This window comes from Colobus angolensis, unplaced genomic scaffold (genome assembly GCF_000951035.1).
Source record: "Colobus angolensis palliatus isolate OR3802 unplaced genomic scaffold, Cang.pa_1.0 Scaffold49, whole genome shotgun sequence".
NCBI lineage: Eukaryota > Metazoa > Chordata > Mammalia > Primates > Cercopithecidae > Colobus > Colobus angolensis.
In genome coordinates, this window is record NW_012118376.1 from 11,572,704 (window position 1) to 11,595,758 (window position 23,055).

General features: G+C 39.3%; 1 protein-coding gene across 1 annotated transcript in view; it reads right to left on the reverse strand.

Annotated features, from left to right (window-relative positions):
* MAST4 (microtubule associated serine/threonine kinase family member 4) overlaps window positions 1–22,441 on the reverse strand; it is a 357,848-nt gene extending 335,407 nt beyond the window's left edge. The window contains exon 1 of the mRNA XM_011959348.1: window positions 22,335–22,441. Coding sequence (XP_011814738.1) covers window positions 22,335–22,373 — 39 coding nt within the window. The 5' untranslated portion in view covers window positions 22,374–22,441. The remainder of the gene's footprint in view (window positions 1–22,334) is intronic.
* Between the last annotated feature and the right edge of the window lie 614 nt (window positions 22,442–23,055).

The following is a 23,055-nucleotide window of genomic DNA, read 5'->3' on the forward strand; positions in this document are numbered from 1 at the left end:
CGGCCTTCTTTGCCGGAGGCCGACAGACTTCTTCCCCACACCTTAGGTTACCAAAATAAACTTGCAGTTTTGCTCCTGACCTTTGCCTACTTGTTGGTTCTTTTGTGCTCACTCTGGTGGTCTTAGAAAAACAAGTCAGGTGGTGCCGAAGACCCGGGAGGAGACCCCTCCTCAGGCCTCTAGGGGTTGAGGAACCTCCTCCTGCTTCCACGCCGCAGACGAACCAGGACCAGAGACCCGCTTCCCTCACTCTCATGGCCTCTCTGGGGTAAGTGCCCTTGTCTCCTCTTTACCTCCCTCGGCTGGTCTTAGAAAAACAAATCAGAGACCAGCCTGACCAACATGGGGAAACACTGTCTCTACTAAAAATAGAAAAATTAGCTGGGCGTGGTGGCACATGCCTGTAATCCCAGCTACTTGGGAGGCTGAGGCAGGAGAATTGCTTGAACCTGGGAGGCGTAGGTTGCAGTGAGCCGAGATCGCACTATCGCATTCCAGCCTCGGCGACAAGAGCAAGACTCCATCTCAAAATAATAATAATAATCATCATCATCATCATCATCATCTTGTGCATGAAACAAGGTTGACTGTGATTTGACTGTGACCCATCCACACATGAGGTCAGGTGTGGAATTTTCCACTTGTAGCATCATGTTGGCATTCAAAAAGTTTCCAGTTTCACAGTCTTTCAAATTTTGCATTTTCAGATAAGAGATGCTCCACCTGTAGTTCAATGTGGCCACACAGAAGAACTTAAGCATCAGCTACGTGTAGAAAGACAAAGCAAACAAAGGAATGTTTGACGACTGTGAACAAAAACACCTTGATTTTGACATTCACTATTTTGATAACTTCAGTTCACTTTATTTCTCTGAAATTCAGTGTTCTTAGCTGAAAGATGAAGTCAGGAAGCTAGATTAAATCAAAGTTTTCTCTCCTAGACTTAAAATTCTACAATTCTCTAATTCTAAAGCTCCTCAGGCTTCAGCTGTTGAGGCAAAAGAATGCTTTATTTTTTATTTTTTAACAGAAAAGCTCTAAACTTGAAACCTGGAGGAGTTACAGAGGCAATAAAAGGCAAATCAGGCAAATTCTTTACCTGGAATTCTGCAGTGAGTCAGAGGATGTGAAGGGACAAGAATCCAGAATTCATCATCTTTATTCTGGCTGATGTAATCACTATAAATAATTGCCTCATGCCTGTGAGGTAATATGCTTTTGTCAAGGACCCCATTAACATCTGAGCAGACCTTGAGAGAGATTCCTCTATTGTGCACACAGCTTTTATCAAATTATATTTCTTTTCAAACTTTCTGCCCTGATTATAAAAATAATACATAACATAAATTCTTAATGCAATAGCTCAAAAACACAAAGAGAATTAAAATCAACTGCTAACTGCAGCCCTTGAAAATAACAAATATTTATTCACCATGTGTTGGGGGTATAACGGGGGCAAGACAATTTTCTTGATCTTAAGAAGTTTACAGACCCAAGGGGTGGAAAGAGACAGGAAAGAAGCAGTTCCACAGACTCTCACCAGAGCTCGGCTAGGTGAGGGGGTCTGCAAAAGGAATGCCTTACCCTGGCTTACTTCTCTGGGTAAAAAACTGCTCAAGTGAACTCCAGGAAAAGGGCAGATGGAGTAAACGAAAAAGGACAGGAGAACAGAAAAGGGGGGAGCAAAGCAGAATAGGAGTAGGGGAAAGAGAGAGGGGAAAGGGGAGGTGGAGGGGAGAATAGACAGGAGGAGGGAATTGGATGCAGAAGGAGGGAGAGCCAGCCAACAAACGGAGAGATGCTCCTCAGGAGAAGGGCACAGATGTTACCTTAGCAAAGACTTGACAGACTCTAGTTTCTGGCTGCTTCCTCAGCTTCGAATTGGGGTATGAACCAGAAAAGAGCAAACCGGACAAAACTAGACAGAAACCCCCAAAATTTCCATTAGCTCTGCAACAACGTTGCACGGTCAGTCTCTAGACATGCAACCCCAGTTTGCTTATGACCCCCTCATCACAATACAAAGATGCATAAAGGAGCCAAGGAAACCTAGAGTAAGGACACTCACAATTATCCATAATGGGAACATTGAGAGTCATTATTTCACTGAGTGCAACAGGTTTCCTGTTTTGCAGAGGCTCTGACCCTCAACAAAATTCCATCGCTTCAACTCATGATGCAGGAAGAGCATAACGCTGGGGAAGGCAGCATAAAAGGCAGTCATCTCCACTGTTTGACAGTTTTCTGATATGAGCACACCAGACATCCCAGCTGCTCGTGCCGTGTGTATAAATGCTGCAGCTACAGAAATACATGTGGTCTGGCAAGAGGGTCTATGGAACTGGATCTTCAATCATGAGTACAAATTTCATAAGTAAACACACTGGAGAGAAGAGGAAGAAAACTAGGGAGAAAAGAAGGAAAAGAAATAGAGAATTTTAAAAAATCACTAGGCAGGATTTTCTGTTCCATCCATCCTAATCCTCACAAAACTGCATCTAACAGCCAACAGATGAGAACAATTATTTAGAGCACAAGTGATAAAAGGCAATAACAATATAAAGCTTTTCACAGACTTGCCACATCAGCTGTTTATCACTGTCAAATCATTTAGGTTAAAAATTGTAGTAATGGAGGCTAACTGATCACTGGTGAAGTCATGCCTAGTAATTCTTAGTAAACAAACAAAAAAACCACCTGTCTGCTTTTAAGAGGTTAGCAGAGTAAAAGCACAAACATAGTAATCCTTCAAAGAAGAAAAAAAATTAATAGTTTATGACAAATGTCACTGAAATAAATTTGCATTCCTTAAGTTATCACCTTTTTTCTGCCTCTTCTAATCTTGTCATAAACAAATTACTTATATATAAAACATGTTTTAATTGTAAAATAACAAAGGATAAGAAAACTTTGTAGAAGGAAAAATCAAGACATTTTAGAAAGGGAATACACTAAATTTACTTTGACACCAAAACCAAAATTTCTGAATATTCAAAAGAAAAAAATCTGTATCTTAAGCAAATAGTAAGCAAATTAAAACCCCAAAACAGTAGGATACTTTTTGTTCCAAGTAACAAAATACCCAAATCATAGTAACTTAAACAATATAAAGGATTTACCCACTGGTGCAACACAAAAGTCCAGCAAGAGGTTTTGCTTAGGACAACATTTGATCCAGTGGCCTTACAGTGGCTGTAAGAATTTGGTTTCTTTCCAAGTCTTGGCCTCACCTTTCACGGTATTGCCATTTTCCTAAAACAATCTTTCTTCATACACCCAGAGTAGCTTTGAGCAAACTGTTAAGGTTTTTCTTTTTTTTTTATTGAGAAGGAGTCTTGTTCCAGCGCCCAGGCTGGAGAGTAGTGGCACAATCTCAGCTCACTGCAACTTCCGCCTCCCGGGTTCAAGTGATTCTAGTGCCTCAGCCTCCCAAGTAGCTGGGATTACAGGTTCCCGCCACCACACCCGGCTAATTTTTGTGTTTTTGTTGTTATTGTTGTTGCTGTTTCATTTTGTTTTATTTTTTGAGATGGAGTCTCTGTCACCCAGGCTGCAATGCAGCGGCATGACCTCAGCTCACTGCAACCTCTGACTCCTAGGTTCAAGCAATTCTCCCTGCCTCAGCTTCCCGAGTATCTGGGATTACAGGCATCCACTACCACGCCTGGCTAATTTTTGTATTATTTAGAAGAGATGGGGTTTTGCCATGTTGGCAAGGCTGGTCTTGAACTCCAGATCTCAGGTGATTCGTCTGCCTTGGCCTCCCAAAATGCTGGGATTACAGGCGTGAGCCATGGCGCCCAGTCTAATTTTTGTATTTTTATTAGAGACAACGTTTCGCCATGTTGGCCAGTCTCGTCTCAAACTCCTGGGCTCAAGTGATCCTCCCGCCTCGGTTTCCCAAAGTGCTGGGATTACAGGTGTGAGCCACTATGCCTGGCCGTGTTACAGTTATGTATCTCCCAATTAATGTCCAACAAGAAAAAGCATCTTTGCCTCAGCAGTCCCAGTAACGGGACAGAAACTCACCTGGCTAGACTCAGTGTAGGTCACATGCCATCCTTGCAGTCCGTGGGACAGAATTAAGACAGATCTACATCACGTGCTCCCCTAGATCTGGATCAGTGTCAACTTTTCCAGAACCATCTTTTGGCCCTACTTTTCATGGCACTGCCATCTTCCTAAACAAGCTTTCTTTAAACACTCAAAATAGCTCTGAGTTATTGTTGAGGCTATGTATTTCCTGATTAATGTTCAGTAAGAAAGAAAATCTTTCCCAAATGGAAAAATATGGGCTGATAAAGAAGACACTGGGGAAATGAGTGCCAGGGAGGCAGACACTACCAGGGAACCACACATTCTAATGCAGGAATATCTGAATTCAGTTAAGTCATACAAAGTTGTAGGCAAATTATACACAACTCAAAATTATTTTCCACAATAAAATTAATAAATGTTCCAGACACCATTTTATCTCCATGAGCCCCTTAGATGTCTTTCATCCTATCTTATAAGAACTAAAATTAACCTAAACAGCAACTAAAATTTTAAATCTCCATTTTCTGGCCTTATTCATTTCCCTGTTTACCAGCCTGACTCTACATACCAACTAGTTTACGGAATTCAGCCTTCAAGAGAATATTCCAGAAATTTTATACCATAACATACCTCTTCTGATACAATTACATACTTTACAATTTACAGTCATGGATTAACTCTATTTTCTTCAGGACTCGTCATTAATCTCTAGCAACAAACTAGCTGTACCTCTGTAGACCAGGAAAGCCTGCCTCTTAGTGTAATGGACATTATCTCATCCTGCCTCTCATGGATAAAATATCAAGAACTAATACCCCCCTCTAAGCCTAAAATTGAAAAAAATACGTCATAGCTTTAGCTCCTCAAGGCTATTGGAGAAGTATGGATGTGTGGAACTCATCACAATTTCCTCTACCCAACTAACCACCTCCGCATAGATACCCTAACCACACCCATCTCTGAGTTTCCATGTTATCCTGGATACAACTTCTACTGAACTTGTCACAATGGATGATAACCGTAAGTGGGGCCATCAGTCTGGCCTACTTCAGAGAGGCAAAAAAGCATAAGACCATTAAGAATGTGGCCAAACTCCCTGGATTTGAATCCAGGTATCTAGGTTTGAAGCCAGACTCTGTCACTTATTAATTCTCTGAATTCACTAAAGATCAGGTAACTCTCCAGTTTTCTTCTCTAAAAACTGAGGATAGCAGCATCTCCTCCAAGGGTATGTCATAGAAATGAAATGAACTGACACATGTAAAGCACTCAGAATGGCATGTGGCACTTAGAAGTTGAATAAATGTTATGTTTATGATTCTTTCACAGGGTACAATTTTCAAGAGCATCCTTGAAGTCCCAGCACAGAAGAGGGCCAAATATATATCATCCAATAAATAAATGTCTATTTATTTATTCATTTAGTCCACTAATCTTAAAGTGTTCCTAAAGATTAGCAACCTTATCAGGAAACAACAGGTGCTGGAGAGGATGTGAAGAAACAGGAAGGCTTTTACACTGTTGGTGGGAGTGTAAACTAGTTCAACCACTGTGGAAGACAGTGTGGCAATTCCTCAAGGATCTAGAACTACAAATATCATTTGACCCAGCCATTCTATTACTGGGAATATACCCAAAGGATTATAAATCATGCTACTATAAAGACACACGCACATGTATGTTTATTGCGGCACTATTCACAATAGCAAAGACTTGGAACCAACCCAAATGTCCATCAATGATAGACTGGATTAAGAAAATGTGGCACATATACACCATGGAATACTACACAGCCATAAAAAAGGATGAGTTCATGTCCTTTGTAGCGACATGGAGGAAGCTGGAAACCATCATTCTGAGCAAAGTATATCAAGGACAGAAAACCAAATACCACATTTTCTCACAGGTGGAAATTGAAGAATGAGAACACTTAGACACAGGGCAGGGAATATCACACACCGGGGCCTGTTGTGGGGTAGGGGGAGGGGTGAGGGATAGCATTAGGTGAAATACCTAACGTAAATGATATGCTAATGAGTGCAGCAAACCAACATGGCACATGTATACATATGTAACAAACCTGCACGTTATGCACATGTACCCTAGAACTTGAAGTATAATTAAAAAAAAAAAAAAAAAAGATGAGTGACCTTAATGGATCAGTGTTATTTTCTAGGTCCTCCTTTCTTCTTGTGCCTCAGGCTTTCCCTGGGTAATCTCCTCCACTCCCATGGCTTCATTTAGCACCCATAAGATAATGACACCTAGATTGTTATCTCTAGGCCATTTGCATCCTTATCTCTCCAAGCTCATATATATCCTTTTTGTCTATTGGATCTTTCCCTTTGAATTTCTCAACAGGACTCAAAATGTAAGGTGAATGGAACACTAATCATTGCCAAACTCAACCACTGATGCCAGGCTTCTGATAACTCCATAGCTGGACGAGCATCCTTTTAGGTACTCTTACAGCACTCTTTATACTCATCTACTTATCCCTTTCTTGAGCACCTACTATGCGTCACGTCAAGCTAACCATCATAGTACTCACTCTGCATTGTCTAGTTACCAGTCTGCCATCTCCATTTCTGGCCATAAGCACCCAGAAGACAACCGGAATTGTGTCTCATTTGTCCTTGTTTAACCAACCTTGCACAAAGCAAAAATGGACAACAAATATCCGTTGGGTGAGTGAATGAATGTTCTCATGAGACTGGTCCAATGATGACCCCATAGAGCTAAAACCTTCCCGTAGATCACAAGTTAATACCAAGACATGACAGTACTAGGAAGAATGTAGCTGATTACTGTTTTCAGCATACAGAAAAAATCCAAAGATGCTCCAACAAATCAACATTCTTATACTATGTCCAAAGTGATTCCATTAATACTGAAAAGAACATAAATGTGTGCCTGCATTTGAAAGCTGAAAAGGTCATAGGAGTCCATAACTAAGAAAACCCAGGAGGTAGGGGGAATTGTGGATAGCAGAAACCAAGAACCCATAACCACCCCTGCCCCAACACACACACACACACACACACACACACACACACACACACACACACACACACACATACACACACGACTGACTGGAACCAGCTGTTAAAGATGAATGCCAGACTTCACACCAGCTTTCAGTTTAGAACAACTTAAGGAAAGTGTCTGACAATGACGGGAAGGGCTAGTATAATGAAAGACACCTCCTTGCTTGAGGAGGCAGGAAATGATGCAGCCACCGGGCACCACCACCACTATCCCCGCCAGCACATCCATCTGAGCAAATCTGAACGCCTGGGGGTGAGGGGAGCTAAACCCTGGGATAATTGATGAAACTAGGAAAGAGGGTCCAATTCCATTACTTTGTGAAACCCCTTTGTGCTCCAAGTATGAGCCACTAATACACCCTGGTTGTGTATCAAAATTCCCATGAATTTTTGTTATTTTCCCAGAAACCTGACCCTACCTAGACATTACAGAACTTCAAAGGCAGCAAAGAGAACTGATAAAGTCTTTTCTGATATAGCTCCCAGAAAGTGACAGGAAGTGACTCAGTTCAAACCACCATCAACACTCTACAGGGACATAAAGCTTACCAAAGAACTTCACTTAAGTCTATGTTCCTTCTTCCAAACTTAATGCTGTATACTCAGCCTCATCACATATCGAAGACTGGATCAGAAAATGTTAGTGCTAGCACCAACAGGCATTAGGCAGGAGACTCAGCTGGGGGAGTCTTGGATCTGGCTAAGAAAATCATTCTCCCCTCTGTTGAGTGACCATGGCTTATGGAAAAAAGTGATTCTGAAGGCATTAACTGTTCAGGAAGGCTAACTTGTAGATCAAATGACAGAGGAACTGTCTTGCTGACACACAATATTCTTTTTAAAGTGCTTGACAAATGAAAAGTGGTGGATGACTTAAAAATACAAATGAATGGACAGCACAGAAAAGAGTATTCTGTTTCAGGACCACTAATGTGACAACTATCAAACAAAGAAAATGTGCTTTGACATTAATGCTCTATCTCATAGAAGTCTTTTAAGCAGCACATTCCAAAGATTCTGTTTTTTTCTGAGGCAAAACAATACAAAAGAGGTTTTGAATTGTTACCCATTTTACATGGGGTAGATTTAAAAGACAGTTGTAGATAAGGCAATGGCAAAGTTGTATATGTAAATGTATATATATAGACACATGGAGGAGTTCATTTAAGGGCTGCATTTCAAATTATTTTGACTGGTCTAGGCTAATGTTGGTATTAGAGATGCAAAGTTTCATTCATGAAATTTTAAATAATGGTGATAAGATTTATCTAGACATACAAGCGGAACCTAAATATAAGGCACATGAATAATAGAATGTGCATGAATTTTGAATGCTTATTTTTCAGAAGAAAACAACTGAATGCGTGAATTCTTAGAATCTCTAGGCTAGTCTGTATTTGCATTTCAATAGCTTGCAAGGTAAGCTCTGTGAAATTGGTCAAATGTATAGACTCTCATCTCGCCTCCACCTCAAATCAGTCAATTAGCTTCTAGAGAGAGTGGCATACAGAAGTTAATATCCAGGATCTCAAAACTTATTCCTGCTGATACAGATCAAAATAATTTCAAAGCAAGTATGTTGAAGACACAGGTTTTCCAGGGAACAAATTCTGGATAGGAAGCATACAATACCAGGAGCTACTAGCTAATGTGGTCATTTCCACATGTGGAAATGAAACAGACAAGGCAGTGTACATTTGGCGGGGCAGTGGGGCGGTGCCGCAGTGCAGCGGGGGTGGGGGTGGGAGGAAGAATCAGGAGATGGAAAGCCAACACGTCAAAACATTTTTCCAGGTAGAAAGGCAAAAAGGTGTTTGGCAAATTTTGTCCATTTAAAACAAAAGCATTTTAGATGCCATCTCTGCTACACTGATTAATAGAGACATGCTATACATATGAGGTCCCCTGTGATTCCACACCCCACCCCATTCACCATGCCCTCTAATGCTGAATTTCTACTAATTTGCATTTTGTAATTCTACAATCAAAAACCTTTACTGGTTTCACATTAGCAACTCCTTGCCATTTATAAATCCCCTTATTCCGAAGAATTACTGTTTTAAAGCCCACAGGAGCAAAAGGATAGTATAACAAATACACAAGTACTATTTGAATGACCTTATTAATATATCATGCCTTCCTAATTGCAGCACTTTTGTTCCTTCAATTTCTGCCTTCCACAGTCTTTCTTACTTCATTGTAATGAGAACAGGGATTGCTAGAAACCAAGATGTATGGCTCATAATAGAAACTCAAAAACTAGGAATGAAAAACCGAGCTTAAATAAATGAATAAATAAGGGAATGAAGGAATATATGGATAGTGAACATAATAAAGCTATTTTTATTAGTACCCATTCGCCTAGCCAGAGCTAACCCTGTGGTCTGAATGTTTGAATCCCCCTCCCCAAAGTTCACATGTTGATGTCCTAATCCACAAAGTGATGGTATGAACATTTAGAGATGGGGGCTTTGGGAGGTAATTAGGGTTAAATTAGGTTATGAAGGTGGGGCCCTCATGATGGGATTAATGCCCTTATCAAAAACAGAAAAGACATGGTATCTCTTCCCACCATACAGCAAGAAAGCAACTGTCTGCAAACCAGGAAGAGGGCCCTCCCCAGAATCCAAATCTGCTGGCACCTTGATTTCGGACTTCTGAGTCTCCAGAGCTGTGGGCAACAAATGTCAGCTGTTCACACCACACAGTCTATGACATTCTGTTAGGGCAGGCAGAACTGACTAAGACAGTTAGATATTTGCTTACCATTGGTATGGTCATCGTAATAATCATGTCAGCTAATTTTTAATATCTTCATATCATAGAAAAGGAAACTAAGCCTCAGAAAAGTTTTAGCCTGCTCCAGAGTCATAAATGTAGAATTCGGGAAAGCTATATGATGCAAGAGAAGGAGAAGAGGAGGCTCAGCTGTCTACAGATACAACAGTAACAGCAGCCACAACTTATTATGAACTTGCAGTGATTTTACTTTCTGCTTCACACTGCTTTAAGTAATTTACATGCACACATCTTATTTAGTTTTACCATGTTCCTGGGAGCCAAGTAATATATCTTATTGATGGCAAAATAAAGTTTAGAAGAAAATAGCATGCCCAAGAAAATAAAGCCAGTAAGTGGTGGGCCAACATTCAAACAGAAATGTAATAGACTTCAGTGCTCCTAGTAGTATGCTTCAGTACTCTTAACCACAACATAAGCTTGTTCCCCATATTAGTCATCTTTGTCATCACAAAGCTGGGTAACAATTCATTACAAAACTTGGTGGCTTATTCTCACATTTGTAGGTCTAGAGGGAGAATGTGGGTCTGTTGGTCTTGACTCCAAGCAGCAGGTTTACATATGTCAGCTCCCCAGGCGTTTGCTCTGGGACCCAGAGTAAACAGGCAGTAGCTATCCTGGGCATCTTCTTCTCAAGGTAGATGACCAAAGTTATCTTTGGTCTTATACAAGACTTTGAACCCGCATAAGTGTATTTTAAGCCTCTGCTCATGACACATCCACTAATAGCTCATTGGCCAATGAACAGTCACATGGCTGAGCCCAAAGTCAAGAGGTAGAGGGCGGGAGTATCTCTGCCTATCACGAGGCCAAGCAAGGGAATGCATGTACCTTGGCTATTACAGGAAGTAAAAAATTAAGAGGATTGAATCTATCACACTATTCAAATTTGATTCATAGTAACCATATTGTCTCTTAGCTTGATCGCTGAACAGAAATGGAAAATGAATCTGTGAGCTTAACAATCTATATTTGGAATATATTATTAATTAAAAAATATAGTCAAATCAATCTTGAATCAATATAATTCAATGTTTACCTTCATTCACAACGATGCTAAAATTGAGAAAACAGGTAATTAAAAAACATTAAATAATCACTATCTCATCATGAACAATGTTAAGATAAAAATATAAAATGAAATATTTCTAGACCTAGTTTTAAAATTTTAGCACAAAGCTAAAAATTTTTCATTTTAAAATTTCCAATTAGAAAATATTTAATGTTTTCTCTAATCATTTTGAGCTCATTGTTACAGATTCTACCTCTGAATTCCTACCACTTTCCCGAGGACTGCATGTTCTCAACGTGTTAAACTACTACGTTGAAGCTCAAAAAGAAAGTGATGCTAGTAAAATTAAGCTTGTATTCTCATTTGTTGCACAAGAACGCATCCGTTTTTTTTAAAAAAAAATTATCAATATGATGTAATGGCTTTGTGAACACACACACATATGCACAAAGAAACTGGAAATAGAGTACAAGAAAACTGATAAAAATGTACATGTCATGTGTTTTTCTTAGTTGAACCCCCATCTTCAATTACAGATACTCCATTCAAATGGAACAAAAGTCTTGGCTGAATTTGACGTAATCTCACTCTTTTAAATTCATTCAGTGTTCAAGCAATACAGTACACCAACCTCATCATCTTCATTTAAAAATAAATTGCTTTTTCCATTACAGCCCCTACTTTGAGATGTTTCATTCTGCCTTTTAAAAACTGTATTGGAATGAGACTTGTAGGCAAGTTGTCAAAGTTGAAGCAATTTGGGGGAAAAAAAAAAAACAAAAAAACTACACATCTTCAAAACTGGACATATTATTTTCAAGACCTGATACTAAACCACAGAACTACTTTGTGCACCATGTAATTTTAACCATTCCTGCAAAATAAGTGTTAAGATACACATTATGGTACAATTCTTGAAAACTCTTCTAACAGAAATCTATGAGTCTGGGTAAAATTGCATTCTCTCCTTATTCATGGTCTAGTTCAATTAATTATTAAAGTTGATAATTTCAGAGTCTCTCTCCAGGCTCAACCTCTCTTTAGAAGTCTAAAACTACATATCCAACTGCTTACTGAACATCTGCACCTAGATGGCTTCCACAGGTGCTTCAAACTCAAGATTCACAGAACAAACTAATTCTCTTCTCAGCATCCAAGTCACATTTATCTCTTGCTCTTGTTTCTAATCCCTAACTCCTGAAACCATAGCGTCATCACCTCAAGCTTCTTCCACCTCTCTTTTGCCAACCATCAACAGGTCACCATGTCCTGTTAATTCTACCTTTAGTTGCCTTTTCTCCATTCCGCTGTCACCAACGTGGTCCAGCAGCATCATCTACCACCTCCTCATTTCTAAATTCCTAGCTGTTTATCTTGCTTCTATTCTTGGCCTCTTCCCAAGCATTCTTCATTAATAGTTGACAGAATAGTTCACTTGATAAAATATTTCTATGCCCTGCTTACAGTCTTTCAATGGCTTCCTGTTGCTAGACTATGAGGCCCAAATCCCTGAACACGGACAGCATCATTCTTGGGACTCTGCTCATTACTTCCTGCTTCCCACATGCACTATTTGTAATTCCTTGAAAAAGGTGCACCCTGTTCAGCCACCACACCTTGCACATACTGTTGCTTCCTCCGCCTAGAATCTTCATCTTGCCTAATCAGCGCCTGTTCATCCTTCACCATCTGGCAGAAATATCTCCATCTCCATGAAGCCTTCCCAGCCTCCTTCAGCAGAGCAGGGCGCCATGCTCAGGGCCCTGTATCTTGACTGATGATAGTTGTAGCACTTGCTATTTCAGAAACTGTTGTCTGTCTTACCTACCATAATAGAAACCCCTCACAGGTCAGTGTCATATTCCACCCATTTTTGTACTGCTAGAGTCTAAGATAAAAGTACAATAGTGTAAGTTTAAGATACAGCACACAGTTCTCTGACACAAACAGTTCAATATATGCTATTATTATTATTAAACATTTATTGAAAGAAAAGTAAAGAATGGGGTTCTGTCCTTGACTGCCTCATCAAAAAAGCACATACATTCACAATCTAAGTACAATAGTCAATGTTTTGAGAATTCAAACATGTACATTATTGAAGAGTATGATAAAGGTTTCCAAAGCACAGGCATTATTGTATCTAGCATTAGGAAAACATATCAAGGGACAAAGCAACTGTCTTATCATGCCCTGGAGGTGGTTTTCTAATGGAAACCATGGAGTACGTGCCAGCAATTTTAAAAACATAAAACTGCACCTGGACACTGCCAGTGCCATGGGTCCCTTCGAGGTAATGGTCTAGAGCTGCCTCCAGCTACCCCACTATGATAACTGCCCCCCCAAGGCAGGTTGGTTAATGGTTTGAGCTCTCATGTTACTATCATTGTTGTTATTTGGAAGCTCAAAAAACAAATATGGTGAGTATATCCACCTTCCATACACCTCCACATTAAAAAATTAAAAAATATATATATTGTCAAGTCTCACTTGAAGAAAGGAGACCAAAGCACTGATGTACATTTTAAAGGCTGTCAAACCTTACATTTGGATACTGAGAAGTTGTAGGTTTGATGACTTGGGAGTTACTTGGACTCCTGATCCCCTAAGAGCAGGGGTTTTCAACTCTGGCTGCACAGCACTGAGAGACGCTAATTGAATTGCTGTGATTGTATCTAGACCATAGGCTTTAGAAAGCTTTCCAGGTGGTTCAATAGGGCAGCCAGCTACAGGTGAACCACGTCCTAAGGTTTAGAGACATGCACCAAATTAAAGTTGATTTATCTTGCTCAATTCCAAAAGACTGCACAAAATAGAGAAGAGCCTTTAAGGACCTTTCATTGACGGTGCTAAATACTACATAAAGGCTTTTCTCAGACAATGAAGGACAATGTGCAAAGTTACAAACAGGCACCCAAAACCCACTTATTTAACTGATTATAAAGTAAAACATGCTTACTGTTGGATGGTTCAAGGAAAAATTCTTATATCCCACTAAGATATAATGAATATTAACATTTTAGTACATTTTCATGTTATTTTAGACAATGAAGAAAAAGAAAACAGGTTCTCAAAGTTAGCTACAATAAATACTTTTAAGCTTTCTATACCTCATTTGAATTCATACTCAGCAACTCTGCTAAAATTAAGTGCTAGTATTTTATTGGTGAGGAATTAGATAGCCTAGCCAACATCACGCAGTAAGAGTTAGAGACAATGTTAACACTCAAAAGCTCATGAATGCTCTTTCCTTCTACCCCACTAGGCTACAGCATACACACACACACGCACACACACACACACGTGTTCCTGCATGATCTTTTACCCAGACACATGTATGTGTGTCTATGTATCTGTGTAGGATGCACACTTCACTTGCTTTTTTAACTTTTATTTTTGGTTCTGGGGTACATGTGGCTTGTTTTACAGGTGAATTGTGTGTTATGAGGGTTTAGTGTACAGATTATTCCATAACCCAGGTAATAAGCATAGCACCCCATTTTTTGTCCTCGTCTCCCTCCCACCATCAAGTAGGTTCTGGTGTCTTAAGTTCCCTTGTTTTTGTCCACGGGTACTCAGTTTATAGCTCCCATTTGAAAGTGAGAACATGCAGTATTTGGTTTTCTGTTCCTTTGTTAGTATGCTTAGGATAACAGCCTCCAGGTCCATCCACGTTGCTGCAAAGGACATGATCTCATTCATTTTGACAGCTGCACAGTATTCCAAATTGCATATGTACCGCAGTTTCTTTATCCAGTCTGCCACTGATAGACATTTAGGTTGATTCCATATCATTGCTATTGTAAATAGCACTACATTGAACACATGCGTGCATGTGTCTTTACAACAGAACAATTTATATTCCTCTGGATACATCCCGAATAATGGAATTGCTGGGTCAAATGGTAGTTCTATTTTAAATTCTTAGAGAAACTGCCAAACTGCTTTCCACAGTGGCCGAACTAATTTATGTTCCCACCCGCAGTGCATAAGCATTGCCTTTTCTCTGCACCTCACCAACATATAATGCACATTTTAAATGATCTGTACATACATTACATAGACAGTCTGCTTTTTCACTTGACACTATTTTCAGCTTTTCCCCATATCATTAAATATTTGTCAAAAGCATGATTTTTTTTTTTTTTTTTTCAGACAGGGTCTCACTTTGTCAGCAAGGCTGGAGTGTAGTGGCACGAACACAGTTCACTGCAGCTTCAACCTCCCAGGCTCAAGCGATCCTCTGGCCTCAGTCTCCCAGGTCATTGGGACTACAGGCGCACACCACCACATCTGGCTAATTTTTGTATTTTTTTGTAGAGACAAGTTTTCACTATGTTGCCCAGGCTGGTCTCAAACTCCTGGGCTCAAGCAATCTGCCCACCTCAGCTTCCCAAAATGTTGGGATTAGAGGCATGAGCCACACTGCACCCAGTCCAAAAGCATGATTTTAATGGCAATGTGGTCCTCCAACATGTGTATCTCATGTTACCTGCCAATCTCCAGGATTTTGATTGCTTCCAAAAATAAAAAAGTGATTTCTAGGACACTTTAAAAAGCTCTGTGGTTATGGATAATTTATTTGAAATATAAGTTTCAAGTAAATTCAAACATCTTATTTGGTTATGCTCTAGTGCTAACAACAAAATGACTGGTGGTTGCATGCATATTGATCTTCCTAAGTTCATGTAATTCTCAAGTTTTATAGTTTATCTCGTTTATTGATTAGCTGGGCTTTCAGTCCTCCTTTGTCTTTTGTCATTCTTTCAAATGATTTTATTGTTTTAAATGCAATATTAAAACTTTTGGTCATCACAAGAAATCTTTTGAGGCAACTTAATTTTTTATATAATAAAACCACACAACTCTTAAAAAGGAACCATAATATTAATAATGAAGTGGTGGCTAATTTTATCTAGAAAGCTATTGCAACTGAGCATGAAACAGGTCTGGATAGCTAAGGCAAGAATGGAAAGACACAGGATAGATCACAGCTCTCATTATGTGATTAAAAGAAGTAAACTGGTTCACCTAGAGAGGGAGAAACTTTTTTAGTGCTGAACTCTAGGCTAATTTATCATGTGGGCCTAATATAAGAGACAGGGCACAACATAATGGATGAGACTTCAAAGGGAGATTTACAAAAAGCGCAAAGATGTTTTCTCACAGTCATTCCTTTTAGCAACACTCAATAAAAGCCAAGGACATAATGTGAAGTTGTAATTCTGTAAAGGGATTTCAAGGGGAGCAGAGATGGGTGGTGTAGGTGCACTGCATTCTGGTGATAGGACGTGCTGTAGGGCAGACCTCTGGGAATCCAGGAGACAAATGGTAAGAGGTCTCCTGGGCTATTCCTCTCACACATCACTTCTCTGAGCCAAGCTATCACAGGATCTGTAGAGCAGAGCAATTTAAAATTGAGACTGCTTGCAGGACCTGCAGCACAGGTATCCTGCATTATTGATTCAAAGGAGTGCCATGTGCTTCAGATACTAAAACGGAAGGGGATGAACTAACATTTTCCCATGAGGATTAGGAGCCTGACTGGAGAGTCTATGTTATCTCACACAACAGTGGGCAATGGCTGGGGGCCATGGCTTTTCATGAAAAGCAGCTTTGAATCTGTTCGAATTCCTGAACTGTTCGGGCCCCAGTGATGTAGGCCATGAACACCTGAACACTGACTTTGGCTTGCAAAATGCTAAGAGCAAGGAGCAGCTCAGCATGTGTTCCTTCTAAAACAATGTTAGATGTACTTCATTTGCCCATCTGGATCTACTCCCCGCCTCATACTGGGCCCCAGAGTCTGGCCTGCATGGACAACATCCATGGGCTCCCTTGCCCTCTGGTGTCTAAGCTGGCTTCTGCTAATGGGAAGCACAACAAGAGTTCAGAAAATAAGGTTGAGATATCCCCTGGTACCTCCCTGCAGATATGACTGGCTGTGTCCTTTTATCTAAGGTTACAGGTCCTGTCTCACGTCTTTGCTGTCTCTGGGTTCTGTAACTGTTCCCTCTCTCACCCCTTTAGGCCTGGAGGTGGTAATGGCTCCCTGCCACTTCTAGCTCCTGGCACTGCACCATCCCTTAAATTTTCCCAATTTCTGCCTATCCTTCTTTCAACAATCCCTCTATTAAGTTCTTCTCAAATTATCTAAGACGTGTATGCCATCTTTTCATTGTCTGGACCCTGCCTGACACCCATATGTAATTACTTAAAATTGCTGTGCAAGTCTTTGTAGTGATAGAGGGAAGAGAGCTAAGATTAAGTACAATGTGCCAGGCACTGTGCTAAAAGATTTACAATCTCCTTTAATCTTTAAATGCCTCATTTAGTTATCTCCATTTTACAGATGTGGACGTGGAGATTCAGAGTGGTCAAGAAACCTAACACAAGTTACAGAGCTATTCAATGTCACTGAACACATATCTGACTCTAAAACCAGTAATCCTCAATGGTTTTACAGTTTCAGTGTAAGATACTCCTACATTAAATAATTTTAAATTATTTAAAATAATGCATGTTATAGGATTAGATTGCAAATAAAATCGTGGCTATTATCAAGTTCAGAACGGAATGCAGTAAATATAGAATATTTCATGAAAATTAAAATTCACATTAATGGCTAATAAGCAGGAAGAATTTGTACAAAATAAAGCAAGGACATTGTAGGTAAAGGGGATGCATGCAGTTTGGAGATTCCAAACACTGGGAGAACAGGTTATGAAACAGGCATCTGGAAGGCAAAGATTTAGAGATGAGACCTGAAAGGAAGACTGTGGCTAAACTCACAGTAGGCCTATCCTGGAGTAGATCAGGGAAAGTCATAGGAGGATCTTACACCAGAGCAGTGATGTGGGCTGTAGGCTAAAAAGCAGGATGGACTGGAGATGGGTCTGGGTTCAGTGGAGTACCAGACATTTCCACAATCCAGGTGTGGGAGAAGTTAGACCTAGCCTCTAGACATACTTTGATGGTAGAATTGACAGGGTTTGGTGACAGGAGTCAAGAGATAGAGAAATCAAAAGTGGGAACTAGAATGACTTGGAGAATTGCTGTTTCATTGACCAAAATACAGAGATGACAATGTTGTAGTTTATTAACAATTATACCAGACAGCCAGAAGGTGCAAAAGAGGAGCTAATAAACAAATTTGTTTATCTTACAGTTAAAATCAATTCTTAGAGTATAAAATAGAATTTTTTCTGAACACAAGATTTTGAAGACATACCATTTTTATCTCCCTAAGGATCAGGAAATAGAAACTACAGTACTATATCTATTTCAGAGGCAGAAATTGAACTACTCCAATGGATAAGAAACACCACTCAGATATGGCACTGATTTGTCTAATAAACTAAGGACCCACAACTGCAAAAAGTTCATTTGCCATCTGGATATTTCCTGTCCCAAAGAAGTCTCAGTGTCTTTCTGGAATTGCTGAAGAACAAAAGTGCTTTATCCCAAAGATGAATTAATATTATCATAAATGTTTCTATTATAATCCTCTAACTAGACTTCTTCCCTATAGCCACCCAGATTCTTCAAATGAATATAGACAAAGTAATACTCCCATGTAATGATACTACTATTGAATTTCAGGTAAAGTTTAAACATACCCATAATTACATCAAAGTTGACACAGAAGAAACATTAAGATGTTGTGACTTGAATATACATTCATGCACCATGAGACAGAGGCAGTTTGATGCTCAGTTAGAACATAAGAATCTATCTGCTTTTTTGTTTTCTAAAATTGAATTCTAGACCAAGGCCAGTGGAAAATCAGAGCCTAGGCCAAGGTAAGAACGTTATCTTTTTGTTGTTGTTTCAAATAAGGTGGGAAGGGCAGGGGACAGGGGTGGGGGTTGTGAGGTCGGGTTTAGAAGAAAGAGAAGCAAACAAAACAAACAAACAAAAAAAACTAAACACACTCACAGATCTCGAAGTCTAAATAATAAACATTTCATTGTTTTTTGTCGATGTTTAACTGCATCATACAGGAAATTTGGGGAAAACATTTCACATTCTAGTTGCATGTGAGAGTCTGGAAGTGGATGGAAATGGTAATATTTAATTGGGGGGAGGAGGTATGAGAGGGGTGTGATCAGGAGATTAAGCCAGGCAGAGCAAAGCACCAGAGGATGGCAGGAAAGGCATCGTCAGCCACTCTGGGATGACCCTCTGTTTTAGTAAGTCATGCCTGCCTTATGATGCCTGTTGTTCATTGTTCTCCAGCCTTAGGGGAGACTCCTATCACATTAGGGGTAGGGACACTTTCATTAAAACAAATAAAGAGAAACATATAACAGAAATCACTGAAACAATTAATTTCCCTGACAGTTAAAAAATATGATCCACGTATGAGAAATATTAGGCCCAAAAGGAGTCAGTTATCCCTTGATGAATTAGACCTGTCTAGAAATCCAAATTGCCCCAAGAACAAGGTCTGCCCAAGCCCATTCACCCATCAGAATTCCCTATGTTTTGAGATATAATCTGAAAAGTTTCCTAGATTCGAACACTGGGAACCATTGGGGCCGCTTTCTCTCATTCTCATTTCAAAGGCAGTGATTGAAGTGCTATCAGTAGTACTGGAAATATTAATACAGTCCATAGAAAAGATGGAAAAGTGCAGTCACTTCAGATGAACAACTCAGTTGTGCTGCCATTTTATGAGGTTGTCATGCTTTGAGAAATTCTATGTTCTGACTAAAAATAATTTTTCAAAGTCCAAATTTTAAAAATACCACTAATAGTCTTGTGTTTTAAAAGCTAGAGGTACTGAACTTTTTAAAATTGGTCCTAAATACATACTGCATAATTTTATACTAAACACATAATACATTATTGTACAACTAGATCTGATAATTAGAATAGTGTATACTCCAGATTTTTCACACTGGGCTTTAAGTTAAAGAGCTGGTTTGTCTCACATACTATGTATCTATTCAATGCACATATGCTTTTTAAAATAATATAAACTCCCCTATATTAGCCTGTCATAATGATTCCTATAAATAAATGTTTACTAGCTTTATTGATAACTGTTCTAACTTAAGGACAAATTCAGACAACAAACATGGTGTATGAATATAACAAGTTCATTTCATGAGCAATGATATGGAATATTATAAAGAATAGAAATCATCCCTTGGTTTTGAACAATATTTATTGAGTTCCTCCTAGATGCTAGTACATTTGTTATATGACCCTTAATTTTAAATAACTCAGCTATACCCATCTACTTATTTAGTACACTCAAAAGTCACATATTACAGTGTGCATTTTACAGAAGAATACGCAGACACCAAGAGGGTGTGTGACCTGCTCAGGATTACCTTGCAACATAGGGTTGGAGCCAGGAATGGAGATATGCAGGTTTCAGCCTAGCTTTACTAACACAAATATACCTCATTGGCAGGTTCAAATGTTCCACATAGTATCTATATTTGTAAATTAAGTTAATTCTTAAATTCACTAGGTGGCGTTACTCTTATGAACTCTACAGTGACATCTGTGGTAATATAAATACATAAAATGTGCATTCTGTAAGTAGTCTTCTTACACTGGAATTTCTAAAAACAGCTACTCTATGTAACGTCTTTCTTTAAATGTTAGATGCAATAGGAGTAAAAGCAAATTAGGTTTTTTATTAAGCCAGGGTGAAGTTGTAACCACGAAGTGGCAGAACTTTTAAGCACTTTTATGTTGTTATTTTTCACAGCATGAAGACTTATCTCATCCAGAAGAGAAATATTCTTTATCCATTATACAGAGGACAGCAGGTGTAGTAAAAGTATATCAAGTACAATAAAAACCTAGTACTCTAATAATATATTAGTAAGTATTCCTTTGTTTTGTAGCAAATCTTTTAAATAGAAAACAGTTCCATTATTTTAATTAATGAAAAATAATGATTCCTTTATTTCTAAAATTAAAGGTCCATGAAATTCATGCCCCTCACAAGCATTATATGCTTCAACCATCTCCTCTGAAGTTGTGATAATAGACATATTACAGAAATGACAAAAACTCAAAAAGGAATTTCTTCTGAAAAACACATTTTCAGATCATTTAAAATGAATTAAAGGAAAGAGAAAACTCACAGAAGAATTACTATCTAGTCACTAATAATCTGAACTATTCAGAGTTTAATAGAGTTAATCATCTTTTTAACAAAGAGCCTTTCCATATTTAACAAGTGACCCCGAGGAGGACGTGGACACAAACAGCTGTGCATTACCAGAACTTTATAGAGGTGATGAAAACAAAGAAAAGGAAATCCACAGCAGTGACTAACCACACTGTGCATTCAAAAACAATGACCACACTGAAATTCATTAAGGAGGTAGTCTGTTTACTTAGGTTTGAACAATAGATGGTATGTAACCCCAACTTCTCTAATCCCTCTTTTGTTTAGCTTCAAATAATCCTTTAGTTGCCTATATTATAATATTAATATTATAGTAATGTGACTATTAGTATTAATAATTGATACTTAGAACAAAAAGCAGAGAGCTAGACCACCTGAGAGTCTAAGACTTAATACTAAGGAAACATTTCTAAATGTGCTGTATATTCTGTATTCTCAAGCATTTTTTTAATATGAAAATAATATATGAGTTTAACAATGGCTAATGATTCGATTCTTTCACAAAGAAAAAATATCACTTCTACACAGGACAAAGAGTTATGCAGGAGTTAGTCATACTAATGTTGAACATACTTATGTTCTGGCTTCCTTAAACTTATAAACTGCCAAGCAGATGTTTTGTTGTTTCTTTTTTTTTTTCCAAGTTTTCTCATTTGCCAAGTGTTAACTCAGAATGTACTTGTACAATAAAGTCAGAGTAATTTCATTAGAGAAACTTGGGCACAAAAAAAGCAAGGCAGTGAGATACATATCTTTTCTCCTCTCAACATAAACAAATTACAGCAAACTTTGATTGAACTGCCAGCAAAAACTTTCATTTTACTGACGGGGAAAATTCCCAGCAGCTGCACACAACTGCAAGGCGATCAGACAGATGCCGCCGAGCGGAGGTTGATCCCGACACAAAACTGAGTCCTGTGTTCCCAGAATTGAAAGGAGTTGCTACCCCTCGACAGACTTCCCAGACACTTGACAGCATGCCAGATCAGTGCATCAGCTGTCACTGCCAGCCACGATTTAAGTATTCTTGAATAACCAGTAGAAAAACAAACCACCAAAGTGTCAAACTAAAAGTCGTATCTATTGTCTCTGACAAAAGCAGCTTCCTCACTGAACCGTGATGTGTCATACCTGTAACTAGAAACTCCGTATAGCGTTGCCATGTAGATACTAAGAACTATGCACATATTCGTGCCCAGTAAAGGAATGACAAGGGAACTTTGAAATCCTCAATGGCTGGCCACTGACAATGCTACATGTCAAGAATAGAGCAGTCTCCTACCTGGAGCCCTCTTCGTCTTAGAATGCTGGACTCATCCATCTCACCCTCTGCTTTCTCTGAGCCTCTCACAACAGTCTAGCCATGCTGTACTACCTCTACTTCGGCACGCTAATTCAGAGCCCGGCAGCTGCTAAACACTTACATCACGCTCTAGCTGATTGGAGCCCAGAGTCAGCTGGTCCAGCTTAGTTATTCACTCCAGCAACTTCGGAGATCACGGATGCTTGCAGTTCGGTGGGAGAGAGCAGCAAGTGGGCTCAGACACCTAATGCATTTATCCAGGCAGAGGAGGCTCTTGCTATTAGACAGGAAATTGTGAGATCCTTATTTTCTCTTTCTCTTCTTCAAAATGCTGGCTGTGGCATTCCAGGAGACCACTAAATGGCTTTTGGCAGTAGCTTTGGGTCAAGCCCCATCTGAAGCAACTATAAGGTCACAGTGGCTAAGTAAATCAGCAGTGACAGACACCTCTGTAAAAGACAGCCGCTGATTGGGATGGTGAAAAACTAGGGCACAGCTGGTCAGCCACGCAGCACCACTATGCCTGGTGCTCATCTCTTCTGAAGGCATCAAAGAAAACAAAAATGTAGCAGAACACACATGCTTCCTGCAAACCCGAAAACGGAGGGCTCAGGGCAGCTGCTCTCCAGCCACCGAACCCTTTACAACTCCCAGCGTGAAAGCCCATTCATTTACATAAATACCTGCCAGTCAATTCCTA